The 19,498-nt window shown below is 38.5% G+C and overlaps 2 protein-coding genes and 1 long non-coding RNA gene across 4 annotated transcripts; 1 reads left to right on the top strand and 2 right to left on the bottom strand.

Moving 5' to 3' along the window:
* Positions 1-394: 394 nt before the first annotated feature.
* LOC122312359 (cytochrome P450 CYP749A22-like) lies at positions 395-2,829 on the bottom strand. 2 transcript variants are annotated; one of them, XM_043126935.1, is made up of 5 exons: positions 2,413-2,829; positions 2,120-2,343; positions 1,717-1,949; positions 1,232-1,610; positions 395-1,114 (listed from the first exon to the last, which is right to left on the bottom strand). In XM_043126935.1, the coding sequence occupies exons 1-5, from the start codon at positions 2,696-2,698 to the stop codon at positions 683-685; spliced, it is 1,554 nt and encodes a 517-aa protein (XP_042982869.1). In that variant the 5' UTR covers positions 2,699-2,829; the 3' UTR covers positions 395-682. The 2 variants fall into 2 exon arrangements, with proteins under 2 accessions (XP_042982869.1, XP_042982868.1); XM_043126934.1 differs by having other exon boundaries at positions 2,120-2,829.
* Positions 2,830-14,063: 11,234 nt separating this feature from the next.
* Positions 14,064-16,442, bottom strand: LOC122314123 (cytochrome P450 CYP749A22-like). Its single transcript, XM_043129533.1, has 5 exons — positions 16,096-16,442; positions 15,773-15,996; positions 15,253-15,485; positions 14,769-15,147; positions 14,064-14,664 (listed from the first exon to the last, which is right to left on the bottom strand). Exons 1-5 carry the CDS (start codon positions 16,376-16,378, stop codon positions 14,248-14,250), a joined length of 1,536 nt encoding a protein of 511 aa, XP_042985467.1. The 5' UTR covers positions 16,379-16,442; the 3' UTR covers positions 14,064-14,247.
* Positions 16,443-16,802: 360 nt separating this feature from the next.
* Positions 16,803-19,498, top strand: LOC122314159. The gene is made up of 2 exons (XR_006243625.1): positions 16,803-17,515; positions 17,643-19,498. It is a non-coding gene; the product is annotated as an uncharacterized LOC122314159 (long non-coding RNA).

The raw sequence follows: 19,498 nt of genomic DNA, 5'->3' as shown, positions 1-19,498 counted from the left end.
ACAACAACATTAGGAGCAGCAGCACTCAGCGACAGACCATACAGATCACATGCAACGTACACAGTAGCACCATGAGCCTCCTAGAGTACTCTCAACAAATCATCCTTTGTAACAACCGAATATTTGCTAGCTGTAAAGTTGTCCCAGCGCTAGAGAATATTCATTTTAGCTTCGTATATATACTAAGAGGCTCTGCCTCCATTGTAATTAAGAAGAGTGAAAGATATAATATAGAGGAGCTACGAGCTTTAGCAATTCAGCACAGAATGATAAAAGCCTAAGAGATTGTAATTTGTAGTGGGGATCATGACCATCAGCAGTTCGGAGTCAACATTCCAAGTTGCTGATCAGCAAGCACTTGTAAGTAAATTAAAGGTTGAATTTATGTTGCCAGTTTCTCTCAAAAGTCACTCGATTTGCATATAATTTAGCAATTGAAATGTGACCGATGGTCCCTATCAAATTGGGTTCACCTTTGAGCAGCCGATAAACAACACAATACATGCTCGTTTTATTAAAAATCCAAGGTCTTCTGTTCGCCCTCTGCGCAGTACTCAATTTTCACCAAATACTCTTCCAAACTATCATATTATAATACAAAGGAGAAAAACAGGTACCACATTCCAAGGCGTTAATCTCTGGTGTTCTGCCCATTAGTTTTTTCCCTGCCAGTTTCTGGTCTTCACAAGGAGTGCAGCATTACCTGAACTCCATGTTGTGGGCGAAGGGTAAGATGCTGAACAGGTGAGTGGACATAGGCTGGCGATAGGGTGAATGCATAGCGTTGAAGAATCATCGAAAGAGCAATCTTTGCTTCTGTGGTGGCAAAGTTAAAGCCAACACAATTTCGAGATCCCATGCCGAAGGGAACATAAGCGGCAGTATTGTTGTTAGTGGCTTTGGCAACTCCTTCTGTGAACCTCTGTGGTTTGAAAAGATGCACGTCTTCTCCCCATATTTGAGGGTTATGGTGAACTGCTATAGTTGGGATGAACACGATCAGATCAGCTGGAAGTGTGAGACTTAATCCCAGTCTAACTTTACGTTCAACTTTTCTTGAGATTGTAACTACAGGAGGATATAATCGTAGAGACTCGTGGATGATCATGCTTGTCTGCATTGGACAAAATACAACAAAAGAAAATAAGAGTTTGGGATATGTAGCGGAAATGGATATGTGTTCTGCAATTTACTCTAGAAACCTATTCGAGTTTATATCATGACTTCTTACGGTCTTGAGTTTCGTGATGCCATCTGGTTTTGGATTTTGGTGGCCAAATATTTCGAGCACCTCCTTTCTTGCTTTTTCTTGCCAGTCTGTGTGGATTGCTAGAAGAAAGACAGTCCACGCAAGCAACCCGTTTGTGGTTTCTTGTCCAGCAAAGTAAAACGTCTTGCACTCATCCACCAGATCTTCTACTGAAATTCTTTTGTTAGCTTCGGCGTCGTGATGAGCCTTTACAAGCAATCCAAGAAAATCATCCCCAAAGCTGGCTATCTTCCCGGTCATTACCTTCTCTTCTCTTTTCTTGACCATCTCTAATATATAGTTGCGTAAATCCTTTTCAAGCTTTTCTGATTCGATTTCATCATCGGTTTTATAAACTTTACTGCAAAATGGATGGAAATGAGTACTAGAGAAGCAAATCATGCACAAAGAATCTTTGAAAATGGGAGGAGCTCTGTGCTCCCCTGTTATAGAGTTAATGGACTTACCTGATGCCAGGAAACCTGAGTTTATAAACATTCCTGGACGATATCAAGGTCATTCTAGCCAAAATCTGAAAGACTTCCATCCCATCTAAGTAACTGCTACCAAAAGCTGTCCTGGAAATCACTTCTGATGTCGTTTGACTGAATTCTTGAAAAACATCAATCTCTTTGCCTTCATGACTTTTCCACCTTTCAAGCATCACCTCGACACTGCTGATCATTGCTGGAATCATACTCTGGAAAAATAAAACCCATCTTAAAATTCACAAAATTAGGAGATTCTGTCTCTTCTGTTATTATAGTTGGGATCCGTACATACTGATTAATGATATGAGCTAATCTATAGCCATGCTTTTGGTATGGAACTTTTTCTAAAAAATGCGAACTTTTTTCACTAAGAGCTTACTTTGAGCCTGTCGGCATGGAAGGCATGATTGGCCAATTTCCGCATCTTTGCCCACTTTTCACCTTGAGAAGTGACGAGCCCATCTCCTAAGAGCTTCTTTATATAGCCTTCAGACTTCCCCTTCTGATAGGCTCCGTCTCTATTGTTCAGTATCTCTTTGATAAGCTCCGGTTCTGTTATGACCAATTGAGCTTTACAGCCATACCATTGAAGATACATCTTCCCTGCACCAGATAAGAAATAAACAATAAAAAAAGGACATGGATTCAGTAAAACATGGTTGCACTTGTTACCGTAAATGTTGATCCATGATTGAATATGAGGCTGAACTCTGGAAAGTATATCGTGGGATAAATTGACCATGGGCCTATTCATGGCCTCCTTTTTTATGCTGAGAATTTCCTTGGTGCTTCCATGGATGAATCTGTAGGAAGGACCTCTGATTCCCTGTAAACCCATCTGGGTCTGTATGCGATTTGGAATCCACCACAGTTTGTGAAGACCATTGAAGAGAGCTACGAGGAGGTACAGGCACAGAGAGCTTGAAAGAAAGATTACCATGGCTGCAACTGCACCCATACTGTTCTTTAGTAACTTGAGAATGCTTTTCCGGGATGATTCAATTTCTCACTTTTCTTGCTGTCTCTTCAACTTTGGGATGTTATGTTTGTACAGAGTCAGCGGAATGAGTAGGAACAAGACAGGAACCAAGGAGAAGGGACGACTTTTTATAATTTAGATTGAACAGCTGCCACTGTTTTGGATTGAGATGAGGTGATTGGGTGAAAATAAAAATTAAATAAAATATTATTTTTAAATATTATTTTTTATTTTAAAATTTTAAAAAAATAAATTATATATTATATTTTAAGGTCTAATACCTAAAATACAAAACTCAAGATCCATTTAGGGTCACAATCGCCAAAAAAAAAAAAAAAAAAAAAAAAAATCAATTTTCTAAAAGTAGACCACTCTTTAATTGAGAATGATCTTGTACTTATGCTAAAAATATTTTCTGATCTTGGCTTGTATAGGAAAAGAGTGGCTCATCACCTAGTTCCTAAGTGTATTTTATCTATTTTATTTTATTTTTATATATTTTAATATGTTTAAATATTTAAAAATAATCATAATATTATTAAAAAATAATTTTTTAATCATTAAATAAATTTTTAGAAAAAGACATCAGAACATAGTATCGAAATTCAACTATAGGTAGATTTAACATTTCAATTAGGAAAACAATGTTACAAAATCTCGTTTTTCGTTTCTTTTTTACTAAATTTAAGAATAAGACAAAAAAATAAAAAAAAGTATGCCCAAGCTTATGCGTTTGGTTTTCGGAAGAAGATAAATCAAAGAATTGTAAAACCTTAAATATAAAACAATATATATATATATATATATTAAAAGTCTTTTCAAAGGAGCTTAAAAAAGCGAGCACCGCTTGGAAGACTTCCGAAGGCTCTGTGCGTACCCCTTTGTCAAGCTTTTGGCAGTTTTATCATGTTTCAAACCCATATCGTTGTTGGAGTATTGTATTTATTTTTCTAGCTTTGCGTTGAAAGCGTAAAGCATTTTTTTTTTTTTTTTGAATGCATGAGTTTTTGGATTAATAAAAAAAAGAAAAAAATAGAGAGGAGTTTTTAGCCTATTTGGTTTTAAAATGGGGAGTGGTTAGGAGACGGAGGGGTGAATTAAAAACTTTTACGCTCTTAATTTTGATACATAACTATTTCAAGAGAAAAATTAATAGAATTGTAAATAGGTAAGTAAATCCTACTTTTCGTCTTCTCTCTTTCTATCTGTCGCTCTCTCTCCTTGGTAGTGTTCTCTCTCTCTCATTGCTCCTAGGAGTGTCGAGTATTTTTTTTTTCTTTTCTTATTGTTGGGAGTAGAACATAACAGTGAGAATTCTTAGTTTCTTTTTTTTTTTTCTCTTGTTGTTGGGAGTTGAACATATCAGTCCAAATTCTTAATTTTTTTTTTCCTTTTCGTGCTGGGAGTTGCACATAACAGTGCAAATTCGTAATTTTTTTTTTGTTCTCTTCTTGCTGGGAGTAGAACATAGCAGCTTTATACATAGCTTCTTCAAGGAAGAAGAAGAATGTGGTTCATGAATATGAGCTTTTGTTGGTACTTCAATCCATTTGGGTGTTTATTGTCTATCCATAAACATTTTCAAATTCATCAAGAAAAGCACAAAATTTTGGATGCATATACCAAAAATCAATCGGCATAGGTACAAATAGAGAAAGACAGAGGAGAGAGGGGGAGAAAAAGAGAGAACAATGGGGGAAGGGGAGAGGGGAGAGGGGAGAAAGAGAAAGTGAGATTTGTTGTGTGCAGTTCTATTGTTCTTCTTTTAAGATGCTTATATGTAAAAATTTGATTAGAGGGTGTAAAACTCTCTTATTCACCTAGTCCTATTTGAAGTTAATCTCTTTAAAATGATATACTGAGTCTTAGGAGTGGGGATGGGTTACCCGCACCTATCCCGTATGGGCAATCTGTCTATATCGCTAAGGATCAGATGGGCAATCTGCCTACCCAACATTGTTGCTGGCAGATAGTTTAAATTTATAAACATAAGTGGGTGGTACCCGCCCGCATAGTTAGATATACAAAGTTAAAGAAAAGTGTTATAAACATAAAGAGATTATAAATAAATTCATAAATTGATATTGTTTCATGTGATCCATTAGATTTACTTTATAATAAAAGTAGTTTTACAATCTGACGTATTGAAAGTAACGTCAGTTATTTTTGTACCTCCTCCTTCTTTTTCTTTTCTTCTTCTTATTCTCTACCTCCTCCTTCTCTTCTTCCCTTTCTCCTCTTCTTCCTCGTCTTCTATTCCTACTCACTTTATTCTCTTCTTCTCCTTTTTTCTTCTCATTCTCTCCATTATTGCACTCCTTAGTACAACACATCCCATGGTAGCCATGAGTGCACAAACTCATAGCCAAGCCATACTGTTGGTGTGCACATAATACCCATGACACCTACATTGTGGCCGTGGGCAAACCTATGAGCAATTTTATTTTTCAATCAAAGGCTTCTCTTTTTTCGGATCTAGTTCTTTTTTAGATTGATGGATTTATTTATAGATTTCTATGTTTATTTTTAGATCTATGAACTCTGGTTCCGTTGGTTTAGGGTTTAAATTAGTTTATTTGAAGTATGGATTGAGGTGGCCAGATGGTGGCCTGAGATACGCCCATTAGGCGAGTACAGACAGCTATGGTGGAAGAGTGTAATTGGGGGCGAGGTGGAAGATGGCCATCCCGCCCAGGTGGGACCGGGGTTTGGATGGGACAGCTCATTTGCCTAAACCCAACCTTAGAAAACCTAAAGTGACTATGGTTATCAATTGGCAACAACTTTGATATTGGTATCAATGTTTTTTTATTCCACGACGGTTGTAATTCATTAAATTCATCTATCCCATCCCTCTTTCTCATGCCAACTTTCATTGCTTCCCTCTAAAATTCCCTCACCTTTAATTCAATCTGTTGCTCTCACCCGTATTTAATCGCTAAATCTTCAACTTCAACTACGGCAACTTCTTCTCCTTCTATCTTTACATATTAAGGTTGCTTGATCAAATTTTGAGAGTTAGATTCAAGCAAGTTAAGTCTCTTAGACCAACTCTCCAACCTCCAAATCCAATTGTCTCCTCTCAACACAAACTTTGAACTTATTGAACTATTTATAGAATGGAAGACTAATAGAATACATTTTAGACACCAAGAACATCCTAATATAGTTGATTTCAAAAGGATAATGGATGAAGCTAAAGACTTTGAGAAAAATTTGTCTCACACAATGACGACAGAGAGAGATAGTTTTATTATTTAGGATGTTACAATTTGACTTTACATGTTAAGGAAAAGTATGCAAGGAAAGGTGGTGCTGCACATGCCTAGAATAGAGAGTATTAAAAAGGAATATATAATAATGCATAAATCACAAGGTGATGAACTGTGGAGCACTGGTATCCTGCAATTCATGGCTGTCATCCCCCTTCAAACAAAGTCGCAAGTCAAGACATAGGCCAAGTTTGGACCAAATCATGCAGAATGGAATTTTGGTAAGTGGCTTGGTAAAGATGTAGGCAAGCTAAAGGGAAGAAGGAACAAACCAAGTTTCAAGAGCACCAAGTGCAACTTGTTCACGCACGTAATGGACATTGAGTTCAATATGCTTAGTTCTGGTGTGAAACACTAGGTTTACGGACATATGAAGAGCACTCAAATTGTTACAGTGAAGTATAGGTGTGTTAGAAAGAGGTATGCAGAGGTTCCAGAGAAGAAATGTTAACCAAGTGAGTTTGGCAACGATTGAAGCCATGGAGCAATACTCATCTTCGGCTTTAGATTGAGCAACATTGGGATTTTTTTTGCACTCCAAGAGATGTAGTTCATGCTAAGAATGTGCAGAAAACAGTGGTGGAAAGGTAAGTAAGCAAACATCCAGCCCAATTGGTCTCAGAAAAAGCATAGAGATCAAGCATGCTAGAGGCAAGGATGAGAAGGCCAAAGGAGATGGTACCATGTATGTAGCATAGAATCCTTTTAACAAGTTAGAAATGAGCAATAGTCGGTGCATGCATGAACTGACACACAAAGTTCATGCTGTAGGAGAGATCCAGTCACGTGAAAGTCAGGTATTTGAGTGCTCCAACAAGGCATTAGTAGTGAGTGGGATTAGGATATGGTTTAGTTGATGAGCCGGTCTGACCTTTAGAAGGCATAGGGGGCTAGGGTTTGCAATCACCCATAGAGGTGGGATCTAGAAGCTCTCGAGCATAACGAGCTTGAGAGAGAGTTAGACCTTGAGGAGTCCGATGTACTTCAATGTCGAGGAAGTGATGAAGGGAGCCCAAGTATTTAAGAATGAATCATGCTACTAGTTGAGAAATAAGCCACTGAATCCGAAAGGGATTGTCGCCAGTAACTACCATGTCGTTGACATAAAGGAGGAGCACGAGAAGACCATGATCAAATTGGTAGATGAATAGGCTAGGGTCAAAGGTGCTACAGTAGAAGCCAAGTTGTAGAAAGAAGGTACTGACTACTGAGGTGATCAAACTAAGCTCGAGGGTCTTATTTAAGGTCGTAGAGTGCTAGACTCAGCTTGCAAACATGTGAGGGGATTGAAGTCAACGAAGCCCGGTGGTTGTTGCATGTATTTAGGAGTGGCAAGGAAACCATGCATAAATGCATTTCTCACATCAAGTTGATAGATCTCCCATCCTTTGACCACGACAATGGTGAGGACAAAGGCTGATTCTTGCTAGTTTAATCGAGGAGATATTTTCGTGGAAGTCAAGACCATCCACTTGGTGGAAGCCTTTGGCAACCAACTCTGCCTTGAAGCGTTCCACAAAGTTGTTGGGTTGGAGCTTCACCTTGTAGATCCACTTGCAGCCGATAAAGTTCATATAGGACTGATGAGAGATTAGAGTCCAAGTTTTGTTCTTGGCAAGTGCATTGAGCTCTTCATGCATAGCGGCCATCCAACTAGTGTGACGTTGAGCAGCAGTAATGGAGCATGACACAATGGGAATTGCGGAAGGTGATCAAGCAACATAAAGGTTAAGGTATTTTGGATTCGGTTTGCAAATCAAGCTTTGGCCCGAGTGAGCATTTGGTGAGGATGATGGGCATCTAGCTTGTTACATTGTGTATAGCTTTCCAAGAAAGTAACAAGGTTCGGTCATGAGAGCATGGGAGGATGCATCATTGTGGTTGTAAAAACTTGATAGTCCTTGCTAAGACCATTGAGGAGCCACCACGATTTTTTGTGATCGAATAGCGGAAAGATCATCGCAAATGGACTTGAAACGTCGTAGGTAGACTAATAAAGAATCAATACACTGAGAAATGGAGGTGAGCCGTTGCTTGAGAGCAAGGCTACGATCAGAGGAGTCATTGGCCAATGAGTGAAACAGAGCATGCCAGACTTTAATAGTAGTGTTGAGGTCAACACCAATGTGACGCCCTCAAATCCCCACGCACGAACACGAAAAATCGAGACGTCCGGATGGTGACAACCCGGGTCACCACCCTAACGACGGGTGCCAAGTGTGTGCAAAGACAACATATGTGCACGAAACATGCAGCGGATAACGAATGTCATATAACTAAGTACCAGAATTTTTCTTAACGTAATACAAGCTGTTTAAAACATACATAAATAAAATATTACAAAACACTAATATAGTTTTAAACCAAATATAAAGCATAACATCAGCAACCCGGCGGAGCCGCATCCTCGGGCTCAGCCTCCTCCTCCTCATCCTCAAAACCTGCACCAAAAGCTACGGAACCAAAAATGGTACCGCAGGTAAGTAAAACCCAAACACCACCAGATAAAAACACATAAAACTCAAAAAAAATGTATGAAGCATGCCCAATGCACAAAACCCACAAAACATATTTTTACCACACACGCCAAAAATCTCATTTGGCCCAAAAACACATCTTTTTCAAAAACCACGCCAAAAGTCACATTTGGCCTCTATAACCGTCTCAAACCAAAATTCATTTTATTCGTATGCGCCATGACCTCCCCTAGGGGTCATCCGCACACCCTGGCTCCAGTGCCACACCGCAGAGTACCACCACGCATGTGACACCTAACGAGCGATGCCCAATTCCACGCCCCGCGTGTTCGTAGCCAAGCATCCTCTAGCCCTCGCCAGCGAAGGGCCACGAAGTCGGTGCGTAGAGCGATGCCTGGTTCCGCGCCCGGCACGTTCGTAGCCAAGCAACCCCTAGCCCCCGCTCCCGTCGTCGCCTAGCGACAACCCAAGAGACATCACTCAGTTTATTTTGCTCCCGAGTGACCAGAGGAGCTCCACCGGGATAATACCCCATCCCGGCTTGGGGTCGTGATACACACGCACCCGTAGGTCCATTTATGCCAATACACAGGCTTTTTACACTTGAACAAAAACATACATGCATGCACCATGTAATGCCATATCAATGCACAAAAAAATAAACAACCAACATAATACAATAAAACAAGCAACTCCGTCCTCCATCCATCCGACTCCCGAACTCCTCGGACTCAGTCCGGAATCAACCAACCAGCAGATAAAATAATTGAACGAGCAATATATATTTAAATCTGAAAATAGGGTTTGGAAATTACTTACAGCGCTATACGGTAATTTTATAAAACACTCGGCGTTGCAAACGGCGGAGGAAAAGCAACGTAACAGTGAAAATTCACTGTGGCCGTGGGTTGTAAAATACCCACTTTTGAACGAGGACAAACCAAGGCTTGGGATTGATAGGGAATGGTCTAGGGATGATTATGAAGCTATTGGAAGTGGTGGTTGGCCGTGGGTGGCGACAGAAACGGCGGAGAGAGGCCGGATTTTCCAAAAAGGAAAGCTAGCTCGTGGGAGCTGTTCCGGTGACCATTGGAGGCCGAAAATAGGTGGGTTAGGACGGCAAGGGACCGGTGATGAAGTGGTGAAGAAATGGTGGCCGGAGGTGGAGCGACGGCGGCGGATCGAGGCAAAAACCGTGGAGGCTTTAAGGGGGTTTTCCGGCCAAACGGCTGGCCGGATGGGGCTGAGAATTGGTGGAGGGTTGCGCCGGAGGGAGGGGAGTCGAACGGTATGGGCGGTGTGCCGCACGGCGGTCGGACGGCGGTGGGTCGGTGGTTTGAGCTGCAACGGCGTGGGAGAGGAGAGAGAGAGAGAGAGAGAGAGAGAGAGAGAGAGAGAGAGAGAGAGAGAGAGAGAGAGAGGAGAAGGAGGAAGAAAAAAAAGAAAAGAAAGAAAAAAGAGAAAAAGAAAGAAGAAAAAGAAAAAAAGAAAAAAAAGAAAAAAGGAAAAAGGGAAAAGAGATGTAGGAAAAGATGAGGTCTAATCCTCATTCCGGGAAAACAAAACAAAACCGCCGAAACAAGATTAAAACCGTAAAAAGACTAAAAGAAATAAAACACAACATCAATTAAATTAAAAAACCAATTTTAAAACAAAATAAATTAAAATAAATAAACTAATACATTAATTAAAATAAAAACAACCCTTCAGCAAAAAAAAACACGCAAAAGCGGGTTATCACATCCAATGCCGAGAACTTCTTCCGAAAGAGTGGCGATGATCTAGCCTTTAACAAGCAATTCATTCTTACACAATTAAACAAATGCAAGGTTTGGAATAGGCCCAGTAGTATCACCTTCAATGGATGAAGGTGGTGGTTGGATTTCACCAGTCACAAAGCCCGGGAGATTATAGCTCTCTAGAATATTAAGCATTTGTGTTTTCCATAGAAGGGAATTCATGGGTGTGAGGCGAATGAGTGGCCATTCTTTTTGCGTTTGGGGTTTTTTTTAGTCTCTCTAAACGTCACTATATGGGCTCTGATACCTTAAAGACTTTGAGAAAGATCTATGTCACACAGTAATGACAAAGGGAGATTGTTATTATATAGGATCTTACAGTTTGACTTTACATGCAAGTCTCATGTAAAGCAAAGGTGCACAAGCTTAGCGTAGAGAGTATTAAAAAGGAATATACAGTAATGCATAATTCGCAGGGTGATGGGCTATTGAGTGCTGATATTCTGCAGTTCATGATTGTAGAAGTGTGGGGTTAATGTGAATAAATAATATTTACAGTTTTAGAATATGCAAAACTCACACATTTTTTTTGAAAAAAGTAATAAAATTTGAGAATTATATAAAAAATTATTTTTTTAACAATAGACTGTTGGGAATTTGGATCTCCAAATTCACCCCCCCTAGGATCTACCCTTTGCAGGAATAACAAGAAAAATAGAGAAATAATAACAACACAAGAAATTTACGTGGAAACTCTAAAACAGGAGAAAAACCACCAGACCCAGAGAAGAAAATTCACTATGTGAAAAATTGTTACAATCACACAATGTTTCTCCTCACCACACCTACAAAACTACCCCACTAGTAAAACTTTAACTTTACACCTCTTCCCCTTTTACAAAAGGTTAATAGAGAAATTTAACTAAAGTCAAAAGTTACTAGATAAGCTTTCAACTGGTGCACTTAAACTAAGAGGCTTAGCCTCTTATTTATAGCTAAGGATCTAGGCTCTTTCCTTTAATCTCACCGATGTGGAACAAAAAGGAGCACAACTTCAACAATCTCCACCTTGCGACTTTGACTGGTCCCACAGCCAAACTCCACCTCAATGAAGATCTTCATAGCTTCTGCTATCATGCTTCACCATAAAAGCATATCCACTTAGAATAAATCAATTCCAAACATTTTACTTCGGCCCATGTCGAAAACAACCTTGCTGAAAATTATGGTGTAACTTCCACGTTTGGCTTTCCTGGAAGTTCATCAGCTATCGACATGAATTTTCACCACACACCCTGCATCAATGCCAAACCAATGCCTATGTGCAAACTTGTGGACCCGCTAATATTAACACATCCTCTATCATGGCAACTTTGGGAATTAGCGGCATGCCATGAGGATGTACATGTCTCTTTTTAAAGAGCAAAATCTTCCATGGAGAGAGACACAATATTAGCATCATTTCCAGTATCTCCATTTACTGACTTGGAGCCACTTGCCGAACCTGCTCCAGCTCTTGGACAATTTTTCTTGACGTGCCCAGATTGTCCACACCCCCAGCAGACTACTTTCTTCTTCATGAAGTTCTTCATCTTCCCATTTCCAGCTGCTACCATCGCTAAGTTCTCAAGTGGAACATTACTTCCACTACTTAGTCTTCTCTCTTCAGAAAAGATTTTACTGGTAACCTCTGAAAAAATTATTTTCTCCTTCCCATGTATCAAAATAGGTTTCATGTGCTCATAGGAAGGTGGAAGAGACTAGATGAGTCTCAAGGCTTGATCCTCATCATCAATTTTAACTCCAATAGCTTCTAGCTCAACGACAATGCCATTGAGAACACTTAAATGATCTGAAATAGTTGTACCTTCACTCATCCACAGTGTATGAAACTGCTCCTTCAGGTACACACGATTTGAGACGCCCTTCGTCTGATACAACTCTTCAAGTTTTTCCCAGAGTTCCTTTGCCGTAGATATTCCATGCACATTTGCAAGAACATTTTTGGCCAGGCACATACGTATTGCACTTGCTGTTCTCAAATCCAGATCCTCCCAATCTTCATCGCTCATTTTAGATCTGCTACTTTCACCAGTCACACTAGTACCAGTGCTGACTTCATGTATTGGTCTGCCCTTCAATGCCTTGTGTAATCCTGATTGAATCAAGACATCCTTGACTTGTACTTGCCACAAGCCAAAATTGATTCTCCCATCAAATTTCTCCACCTCAAATTTGACAAGATTTGAAGGCCTACTTCCTGACATTGCTTTGATGAATTTATTGTAGAAATGAATAGTACCTCACTAAGTCAGTTCCCAGGAAAGATTGGAGGGTCACAATGGACACACTTAAAATTTCCAATCTCCTAGACAGAACCTTCTTAGACTGTACGTATCCACACTACCACACCAAAGCTCCACCCCACAAAAAGAACCTAGTGGCTCTGATACCAATTGTTGGGAATTTGGATCTCCAAATTCACCCCCCCTAGGATCTACCCTTTGCAGGAATAACAAAAAAAATAGAGAAATAATAACAACACAAGAAATTTACGTGGAAACTCCAAAACAGGAGAAAAACCACCAGACCCAGAGAAGAAAATTCACTATGTGAAAAATTGTTACAATCACACAATTTTTCTCCTCACCACACCTACAAAGCTACCCCACTAGTAAAACTTTAACTTTACACCTCTTCCCCTTTTACAAAAGGTTAATAGAGAAATTTAACTAAAGTCAAAAGTTACTAGATAAGCTTTCAACTGGTGCACTTAAACTAAGAGGCTTAGCCTCTTATTTATAGCTAAGGATCTAGGCTCTTTCCTTTAATCTCACCGATGTGGGACAAAAAGGAGCACAACTTCAACATAGACCCCATCCTTTTTCTTTTAAAGGGAATATATGAGACTTGCATAATACTCTAAAATTGTATATAAGATTAGTACTCTTTCTTTGGTGAAAAGCTTTGGTGACAGAATATTTGTTATAGGTATTGGTTGTACTTTCTTTGTTTTGCCTCAAGAACTTGTTGGGTTTAAATGCAATCCCATTTACTACATGGAATATTGATCAAGAAGAAACTCGTGTTTTCATTGGCGAAATCAGAAATTGGAAGTCTTGTTTTCAAAGTAAAATACCCTTAGCTCTTACCACTTGCAAATTGTAACTCTCTTACGTACAGTGGCAAAACTATACTTCAGAATTTCAATGACTTATCAGTTTCTGCTTGGAGGGTGTCCGATGTGTTAGAAAAAAAATTCTGCATCTATATCTAAGTTTTTGTAATTTAAATAAAAGAAATGTTTGGTTTATAAAAATAAAATAAAAAAATATTTAGAATTGGAAATTCTAAATTTGAATCATAACTTTACACTCAATTCAGTTTAATTATATATCCTAAGTGTTTGGTAAACGAGAAAAGAAAAAAAAAAAAATCCCTCTTAATGCAAGTCTTAAATGCAATCAGTAATCACCATCTTTCTCCAATCAAATAACTTGAAAATCATGGCTTAAACATTTATTTATTCTTCAATTAATATTAATTTTTGCAGTAAAACATTGCTTCATGATCTTCACCCATTCTGGTTTAACATTAAAATGGTCTACAACGTCATAAATATGCTATATAATTTCTAAGCACAAAGCTGATCTTCTCTTGTTAAGCTACTTTACATATATTTTTAATTATCATTTAAATTAAATTAAAAACTAATTCATTGCAGTACTTCTCGTTAATTACTGCTTTGCTCATTATTACTTCCGCAATTTATTAAAATAATTAGTAAAAGAAGAAGCTTAGCCCATGCTTAAACATCGATCTTAATTCACACATTAATCAAGTTATAAATAAAATATGATATAGAATAGAATTAAATATTTAATTAATGTCAGCTTGCACATGACCTCGGGTGTATGACTAGCTGTATAAACACGTACTTTAGATTGAAGGAACAGAACACACAAAAGCATGTAAATAATATGACCAATACACGACGACATCCCGGCCACATGGCTTCATGCCATTTGATGATCTGGTGTTCACGAGGAGTGCAGCTGTTGTGGGCGAAGGGTGAGACTATGAACAGGTGAGTGGACATATGTTGGCGAAAGAGTGAAGGCGTAGCTTTGGAGAATCATTGAAAGAGCAATCTTTGTTTGGGTGGTGGCAAAGTTCAAGCCAACACAGTTCCGAGGTCCCATGCCAAAGGGAATATAAGCGGCTGCGTTGTTGTTTGTAGCTTTGGCAACCCCATCTGAGAACCTCTCTGGTTTGAAAAGATGCACGTCTTCTCCCCACATTTGAGGGTTATGGTGAACGGCTAGATTTGGGATGCACAAGTCCAGATTAGCTGGAAGTGTGAGATTTAATCCCAGTCTAACTTTCCTGTCAACTCTCCTTATTATTCGAAGTACCGGAGGATATAACCGTAGAGACTCATTGATGATCATGTTCATCTGCATTGGAAAAATTCAACAAAAAATTAGGAGCATGGGATGCGTAGTTCTGCATTAATGTTCACTGACAACTAATTATTTGGGGTTGTATCATGACTTCTTACGGTCTTGAGTTTTGTGATGCCATCTGGGTTTGGATTTTGGTGGCCAAATATTTTGAGCACCTCCTTTCTTGCTTCCTCTTGCCATTCCGTGTGGATTGCCAGAAGAAAGACAGTCCAAGCAAGCAAACCGTTGGTGGTTTCTTGTCCAACAATGTAAAATGTTTTGCACTCATCTACCAGATCTTCTATGGAAATTCTTCGGTTTGCATTGTCATCATGATGAGCCTTTATAAGAACTCCAAGAAAATCACCTCCAAAGTTGGCCACCTCCCCGGCCCTAACCTTCTCTTCTCTTTTCTTAATGATCTCTAATATACAGTAACGTAATCCATTTCCGAGCTTTTCTGACTCAATTTCATCCACCGTTCTATAAATTTTACTGTAGAATGTATAAATGAATATTAGAGGACATGGGAACTGAAAAAGCAATAAATCATCAAGAAATATTGTTCTATGCTCCCCAGTCTCAGAGATTTGGACAAACCTCATGCCAGGAAACCTTATTTTATCAGCATTTCTGAATGCTAACATTTCCATTTTCATCAACATCTGAAAAATTTGCTTCCCGTCTAAGTAGCTGCTACCAAAAGCTGTCCTGGAAATCATTTCCGATGTCAATAGATTGAATTCTTCATAAACTTCAATCTCTTTGCCTTCATGAAGTTTCCACCTTTCTAGCATCACCTCCACACTACTGATAATTGCTGGAACCATGATCTGAAAAAAGTTCACAAAATTAGTAGATTCTGTCCTTTCAAAATACTCACTACTGATCATTTTCGTCGAAGATTGGATATGGGTGTTGAGAAGTGTTAAGGTATATTATGAATAATAGTGAAAATATGAGTGAAAAATAATAATAGAATATTAAATAATAGTAAAAAGTAATGAATAATAATAAAAAAGTAGATCAAAAATAATGAATAGTAGTGGACTAGGTTAAAGTACATATTCTTCAACAAACAGTAAAGAGCATGCAGTAGAAGCACTAAGATCTAGCTTACTCTCAGCCTATCTGCATGGAAAGCATAATCGGCCAGTTTTCGAGTCTTTGCCCACTTTTCACCTTCGGTTGTCACCAGTCCATCTCCTAAGAGCTTCTTCAGATAGTCTTCGACCTCTTCCTTTCGATAAGCTCTGTCTTTATTGTTCAGTATCTCTTTTATAAGCTCTGGTTCTGTTATTACCAATTCAGCTTTAGAGCCATGCCATTGAAGATAATTCTTCCCTGCAGTACCAGAGCAGAAAGATTAAAAATTTGACCTGATTTATTGAAATATTCCATGCAAATAAGATTCAGAAAAACATAGTTGGATTTGTTAATTACCATATTTATTGATCCATGAGTGAATATGAGGATGAACTTTGGAAAATATATCATGGGATAAACTCATGGGCCTGCTCATGGCCTCCTTTTTCATGCTGGAAATTTCATTGGAGCTTCCATTGATGAATCTGTAGGAAGGGCCTCTGATTCCCTGCGAAAGCATTTGATACTTGATGCGATATGGAGTCCAACACAGTTTGTGAAGAACCTTGATGAAAGCGAAGAGAAGATACAGACATAGAGAGCTTGAAAGACAGATTACCATGGTTACAACTGCACCCATAGTTTTTTATTTTTTAGTTTTTTGCAACTTCAGAATTTGCTTTCCTGAATAATTCAGTGTCGATTTGCAGCTTAATTCCTGGGTATTATATAGTCCCTCATGATTCTTGGATATTATTGAGTTAAATGTCTTGGATTTGTCATACTGTTTAAACTCTCTCTCTCTCTTTGTGCTATGATAGATCAGGTAATTGTGCGCCGCCTTGCACGGTACCTAACCAAAAATATTTATTTTTTTACTACCTAACCTTGACAAAACCAATTAATAAGATATTCCTAGAATAGACCATTCAGCAATCTACACTAATTTTTTTTTCAAATTCCGTTTTCCCATTTTGTCCCCCTTTATTTCTGCTTTTCCGGTTTTGTTCTTGGTAGTGCTTTTGATTTATTCGCAAGTTTACGTTTTTGTCCCTCAATTTCATTAGATAATTTACGTCTTTGCCCCTGTTTGGTTGACGGTAGCCTGTCATCTATCCGTTTATAAACAGTAGTTTTCTCCAAATTTCGTTTCCAACTTTGTCCCTCTACATTTATGGTTTTTGCGTTTTGTCTTTGTTATTGGTTTTGTTTTATTCAAAAATTTATGTTTTTGTCCTATTTTTCTCGTTTTCCATTTTTATCCCTCTCACTTGCGTTATTTTGTTCAATTTCAAACTACACGCAACATAAACCCTCTCTCTTTTCTCTTCTATGCCTTGTGTCCCTTGTCGCTATTAGTAGCCATGAAGCAGGCCAGAAAACAGCCCTCCTTCAAGCAACAGCAGCTCTCTCTCAATCTCTCATACGTTTCCCACTCGTAGCCACGGTGCACTTGCCGTAAGGAAGACCTATCGAGCTACCAACCATCGTCTTGAGCATATCTAGCCTCCGGTTCTGCCTCGGACCACCACAAACAGTGCGAACGTCACCCACACAGCAAGATCCACCATGAGATCTAGCCCGCAACGCCATTCTCTCTACTCCTCTATTTCTCCCTTCTTCTCTCCTATGCAAAAATGGCCAAAATGCAAACCGCACCATGAGATCAGTGTTTTAAGTCTTTGACAAATGCAACCCATTGATCAAGTAACGAATGCATCACTTGATTTCGGTTCTTCCGAAGAAGCTGAAGATTCCAATCAGGTTGAAATGCAAGGTAGGTGCTCTTTTCTCTGTTGGCTTTTGGGATTTTTCGGTTTGGAATACACACACACACACATATATATATATTAATTTTTTTGTATTCTTTGACTTTTCTATACTGTAAATGCATTAACTTGCAGGGTAAAAAGGATCAAAGTTAACAAGATGAAAAACATAGAGAAACTTTAGGACCCAACTTCTCTTGCACCCTCTCTAGAACAAACCACAGGTAAATTCTCTCATTTATTTGATTAGTTCTTTGGCCATAGAAGTTTGTGAGAAATGCATTTTAACATCCCCCCAGCCAAATATTGGGAAAGACAGCATCAGACCAACTTATCATAAGGTTATTTGCTACCTTTTGTCATACCAATCTGATTTCTGGTTGCATAACTTCATAATTATACTGTATAGATTCCTACATATTTCTTTTCTTATTCATTTTTGTTTGTATTTGATTTGGATGATATTTCTTATCATGTTATGTATTCGGTTTCATCTAGATATATGTTACCATGCTACTTGTCGAATATTATCATGATGTTTGCAATTTGGTTGTACCATGGAAATATTTTGTAATGCTACATCTAGTGTTCGGATCTACATGTTTATGTTGCTATGTTGGTTAATGATGCATTACCGAATATGTTAGAAGTTCCAAGTTCATATTATTGTTGAATAACCATGTATACAATCACTTTTATGTTTCAGCCATGCATAGCATTTGATGATGTGAAATTGTTTTAATCTTATTTCAATGTGGAATGTCATTGGTCGTATGAATAAGTGAAAGTAATCGCATGGTCTAATATTTTCAAGCCGTAACGCAGGATATGCATTGTTGTATACGATCGCATGTTATATGATTTACAAGAGTCTCAACATACATGATTGCATGATGCATGAAAAGAGCAAAGTATCAGAAGTCCATACCACATGCATTGGATTTGTGCATTTCTTTTAAAAGAAAAGAGTCAATGAATTTTTTATCACGACCCCAAATGCTAGGACGGGAGAATGTCCTAGTGGAACTCATCTGTCCACTCAAAAGTGTTTAAAATAGCGTAGTAGTCCCTAGGTCAACAAAGTATAGTCGACGGACCTTGGATGAATCCTAAAGGATTTTAGAGTGGGGTTGCACTTTAAGCTAGTAGGTGTCATATGTTGAAAGCGAAAATGTGAACTACCGTAATAAGTATGTTTAAGAATATGATGTAGTCACCTCGGTCAAGTGAGCCATTGGTTGATGTGGTAATTAGAGGGGAATACAAGATGCATAGGGGAGCCGTGAGGTATCCAATTATATGTTTATGTTATGAGAATGACCAATAACTCAAGCTCAAATGATATGCTATATGTTTAAGAACCAAGAATGAAAAGATGAAAAGACATTTTCTGAAAAAGGTCAAATGGTTTTCTGTTACATGTTATTTTTGTAAAAGTCAATGTTGCATAAGTCAAAATTCATGTCTATGCATTCATTATGGTTTCTCTCATATGCTTATGTTATCTATTGTATTTTATCTATTTTCTTACTGAGGTTTCTCAAAATTTCACTGTGGTAGTTTTCACTAGCATTCCCCACCTGGAATGGTAGAAGTTGTGGCAGGTACACAAGACCTCTTAGAACCATGAATGAGATTAACGAGCTAGTAGAAGATGAGTTTATAGGAGAAGCTCGTTACAACTTTACTGTGGATATTTTGAAGGTTACAGCGCAACGACTTAAGGAAATATGTAAAACCCTTAGTGAGACCGACAATGGGACCCTAATTTTGGATCCTGGAAAGGCTTCTAAATTGAAGAGCGATATGGATTTTGTAATGGGGTATCTCAAAGAAGCCCAAGATTCCGATTGAAGCAAAGGAAGTTGTTGATAGGGGTGTAAAAATAAATCGGAAAACCAGCTCGGACCAGACTGAGCCGGTTGGTTCAGTCTGGTTTTCGACCAGTTCAATCTGGAATTTGTTCATTTATTTTAAAAACTGGTTAAATC

This window comes from Carya illinoinensis, chromosome 6 (assembly GCF_018687715.1).
Source record: "Carya illinoinensis cultivar Pawnee chromosome 6, C.illinoinensisPawnee_v1, whole genome shotgun sequence".
NCBI classification, from domain to species: Eukaryota; Viridiplantae; Streptophyta; class Magnoliopsida; order Fagales; family Juglandaceae; genus Carya; species Carya illinoinensis.
This window is presented reverse-complemented; position numbering and strand designations above follow the sequence as displayed.

Coding starts and splice junctions, on each gene's coding strand:
- LOC122312359 (XM_043126934.1), bottom strand. CDS start 2,698: ATGGGTGCAGTTGCAGCCATGGTAATCTTTCTTTCAAGCTCTCTGTGC. Junction 1,950..2,119: donor TCCATGCCGACAGGCTCAAA/GTAAGCTCTTAG, acceptor TTATTTTTCCAG/AGTATGATTCCAGCAATGAT. Junction 1,115..1,231: donor GCATCACGAAACTCAAGACC/GTAAGAAGTCAT, acceptor TGTCCAATGCAG/ACAAGCATGATCATCCACGA.
- LOC122314123 (XM_043129533.1), bottom strand. CDS start 16,378: ATGGGTGCAGTTGTAACCATGGTAATCTGTCTTTCAAGCTCTCTATGT. Junction 15,148..15,252: donor ATAAGGTTTCCTGGCATGAG/GTTTGTCCAAAT, acceptor TACATTCTACAG/TAAAATTTATAGAACGGTGG. Junction 14,665..14,768: donor GCATCACAAAACTCAAGACC/GTAAGAAGTCAT, acceptor TTTCCAATGCAG/ATGAACATGATCATCAATGA.